This window comes from Nicotiana tabacum, chromosome 22 (assembly GCF_000715075.1).
Source record: "Nicotiana tabacum cultivar K326 chromosome 22, ASM71507v2, whole genome shotgun sequence".
In the NCBI taxonomy this organism is placed as follows: domain Eukaryota; kingdom Viridiplantae; phylum Streptophyta; class Magnoliopsida; order Solanales; family Solanaceae; genus Nicotiana; species Nicotiana tabacum.
In genome coordinates this window covers 228747957-228751754 of record NC_134101.1, presented here as the reverse complement: position 1 = coordinate 228751754, position 3798 = coordinate 228747957, and the positions used below count along the sequence as shown (strand labels likewise).

At 37.0% G+C, this 3798-nt stretch overlaps 1 protein-coding gene across 1 annotated transcript; it reads right to left on the bottom strand.

The window, feature by feature from the left end:
• Nucleotides 1–599: 599 nt before the first annotated feature.
• On the bottom strand, nt 600–3534 carry LOC107761445 (cysteine proteinase inhibitor A). Its single transcript, XM_016579688.2, has 2 exons — nt 3320–3534; nt 600–1048 (listed from the first exon to the last, which is right to left on the bottom strand). The coding sequence occupies exons 1-2, from the start codon at nt 3419–3421 to the stop codon at nt 854–856; spliced, it is 297 nt and encodes a 98-aa protein (XP_016435174.1). The 5' UTR covers nt 3422–3534; the 3' UTR covers nt 600–853.
• Nucleotides 3535–3798: the final 264 nt, after the last annotated feature.

The following is a 3798-nucleotide window of genomic DNA, read 5'->3' as shown; positions in this document are numbered from 1 at the left end:
GAATGAGTTATGAAAATTTCGATCCATCCAGCCCAACCAACAACTCATGACGGTTACAGATACTCAATCTGTACGACAACAACAACCCAGTGAGTGTCCCACAAGTGAGGTCTGGGGAGGCTAGTGTGTACGGAGACCTTACATTTACCTTGGGAGGATAGAGAGGTTGTATCCAATAGACCCTCGGCTCAAGAAGGAAGAGAGAAATAGTAAAAACAAGCACTACCAACACCAAGTGCTAGCGGCAACCCGGTGCACAAAGCATCTCGCATTATACAGGATCCGGGGAAGGGCCGCACCCCAAGGGGTGTGATGTAGACAACCTACCCTAATGCAAACATTAGTGGCTGCTTCAACGGCTCGAACCCGTGACCTATAGGTCACAAGGAGACAAAGTTACCGTTGCTCCAAGACTCACCTTCCTATTGAAAAGCATTTAGAAACCAAATGTCGAGTATGCTACACCAAAGCAAAGCAAACAGCTTGAAGAAACAATTATCCATGTTCGTTGAAACTTTTAGTAAGGACCTGAATGCATTCATTAATATGAAGATTCGTCATAACAATTTTTATGCTGGCCGTCGACCTACACGCTAAGCTCAGAAAAAAATGCAATTGCTTATGCTTCTCAGATATATATTAGCAATAGAAAAGCAGTACATATACAAGATATAGCATAGAACTATCATATGGAGGACCATATAATATGAAATATGGAACATTGTAACGTTACAGTTCCCTGTAACTTAACACTACGACATAGTTAAAAGCTTACTTTACGATATTCAAATGCTGGCAAGCTAAAATTTTACCTTTATTTTCACAAACATAAGAGGCATTCATTTAGCACTTGTTAAGCACTAGCGGCATCCCCAATAAGCTTGAAGTCTTCCAATTGCTTGAAGTTCTGCCACGGCTTCACCCAGACCTTGGCTTCGTATGCTTTCTTCTTACCACCTTCAGTTGCCTCCAGTGTTATGTAGTACATGGTTCCAGCAACCACTTGTTCCTTCACATTAACAACCTTTCCGAACTCCAGAAGTGCATTCTGATATAGAACATTGTTCAAAAAGCAAGAAAAGTAGCCCATGAGTGCTGAAGCAATCAATCTTAGTCGTAACAAAGTGCAAAGAAGATAAAGGCTGTCCCTGTACATGCTTAATCACAGAGACACCAGCAAAGATTTATCCAATTCAGGCTTTCTAAAGTGGAAGGGGAGCCTCGGCGTAACTAGTAAGGTTGCTGCCATGTGACCGGGAGGTCACGGGTTCGAGCCGTGAAAACAGCCTCTTGCAGAAATGCAGGATAAGGTTATGTACAATAGACCCGGCCCCGCGCATAGAGGGTGCTTAGTGCACCGGGCTGCCCCTTTTTTTAGACTTACTAAAGTGGTCAAAAGCATACTAAAATACTTATTTTGTTATTTCTGTTTGGATGAATGCAGCTCTTCTCCTCTTCTCTTGGCTCTCATTCCCACCATGAAAAAGCACTATCTAAACTACCGCATCCTAATGAAGAATGCCCATTTCAAGCACGTAAACTTAAACAAGATGAAAGTTTGAACATTTGTACAAGCTTATCGCAATTAGTTTAGCAACTTATAGGCTAGTACTCACTTTGTTCCAAAAATATGAGATGCAATTCAACATTCAAGATTCAAAAAGATGAAACTCTGGCTGAAATTTTCTTTAATAATTACCTATTAAGGTAATGACTAAAGGTCTAAATCATTACTATAAATGATGTTGTTTCAGAATATATCTACAAGATTTACATTTGAAAAGATTAATAAGTTTATCGCTAGTTTGAGGCAAACAGATCAAATTAACTCCTGAAAGATAATTAGATTCACACAATTTTGGATCAAGAAAATATCTATTCGATAACCGAGAAATTCCCTGAGGGCTGGTGGTGCAAGGTTCGACAATGGATCGGCCCGTCTTACCCTTCTCTACTTACCCAACTCTTAGCTTAGTAGCCTTAAAACTATTCATAAGCAGGTCAGGTATTAAATACTTGTGCTAAATGGTCAAACTACTTGTTCAAACAAGTTTTTGGTCTAACCACTAGATAGCCACTTATCATAGTCAGCACCTAGCTTAAAACTTCAGCTAACAATGTAGGTGCTTGGAGGATATTCCGTTATCAGTATATTATCACAATTCGGCTTGTACATGAGTTTAGATCTGGAATTGTGGAGATTTTAAGGCTTTACTTCCTATTCCAGAAAGATGTTACTTTGCAGTATTTTCTGAGGCATATTGTATCTATACATATTATTTTCTTAAAAAAATATTTAACCTACACATATTCATTGACATTTTTCTATGAAGCATTGTCATGTTCGATGATACGGCTTGTAATAAGGTATCCGCCACTGAGAAGGAGGATTGCAGTAAGTTGAGTTCGTCTAATTTGGAGAAAATGATCTCATGTACCCACTTACGATTTTAATAGAAGAAATTGCTCCTACGATGATCGCTTGTGTTTTATGTAAAGATCTCCCGTGTTATTTTTGCTGATCTTCAAGGTTCATATAACTAAAATAATATTTATAATGGACTACAAAATCAAATCACCCTCTTGAAGAAAATTGAGACACAGTAGATCAATAGCTTGATTGATTTTCTTTTTATTTTGTTTAAGTTACACACAATTTCAGTTTAAAGATTTTGCTACACTATCATGTCGCATTTACTTGTTGTAGCAAATAACCTATAAAATAGGCTTACAGTGACAGTGAGTATAACAAACCCATTTTTATATAACAATTTCTTTTGTTTTAAAAATAAAATAACACAGGTAAAAGAAACATTTGAACATGGGAACATTTGACAAACACATTGCAACCCTAGGTAAAAATAAGAGGAACAAACACAATCAATTCCACAATCAGGGGATAAAAACAAAGGTCAGTTCCAATTAGGGGTGTTAAATGGGCCGGTTGGATCAATTTTGGGCGGGTCAAAATAGATTCAATTAATGAACCGCCCAAAAGTTACTTGGATTGGGTCAAGATAGGCTAAACTTTGGATCATACCCCAAGCCGTCCAACTCTTGCCAAACTTTAATTAAGATGTGTTGTTTTCTTATGAATTGTATATTTCTAAGATATTCTGGGGCAAAATTACTCATGTATTAATTGGGGCTAAAAATAAACCCAACTTTCAATAAATATGCGGGTCAATAATCACTCCAACCTTGAGCGGGTTGGGCGGGCTTTTGCCAAATTTGACAGCCCTAACTCCAACAAAATCAAAGAAGAAAAAACAAAATATAACTTCTTGTTTGAGAATAAGGAAAAAGAAAAAAGAGGGACCTGTTTCTTGTTGTGTTCATCAACAGCAAAGCGAGCAAGATCATTGATCTCAAGACTGTTCTCAGATCCTCCTGCCTCACGAATTCCTCCTAGAGTTGCCATTAATTCTCAATTTTTGCACTAATTTTGGGTTTTCTGCAAATGGGTTTTTAAGAAGAATAAATATATAGAGACTAAAGCAAGTGTAAAGAAAGAAGATGAATGAATCGTCAGTCACTGTCTACGAATCTACAGAGCGCGTTTTGATTAAAGTTGCACCGAATAATGTCATGTCAAATCGGTCGTTACCTAAAGTTACGCTCGTCATGTAACAAGAAATTTAACAATACAATACAATAAAATTTAATTAATAATCAAAATAAATAATGTATTTAAAGTAAGAAAATCTTACGGAAATATCCAAAATAAGCTTAAACTTACCAACCTCTAACTAAAACTAGTCAAGTGGATACAAAAATTAAAAATCCAGATAAATAAGG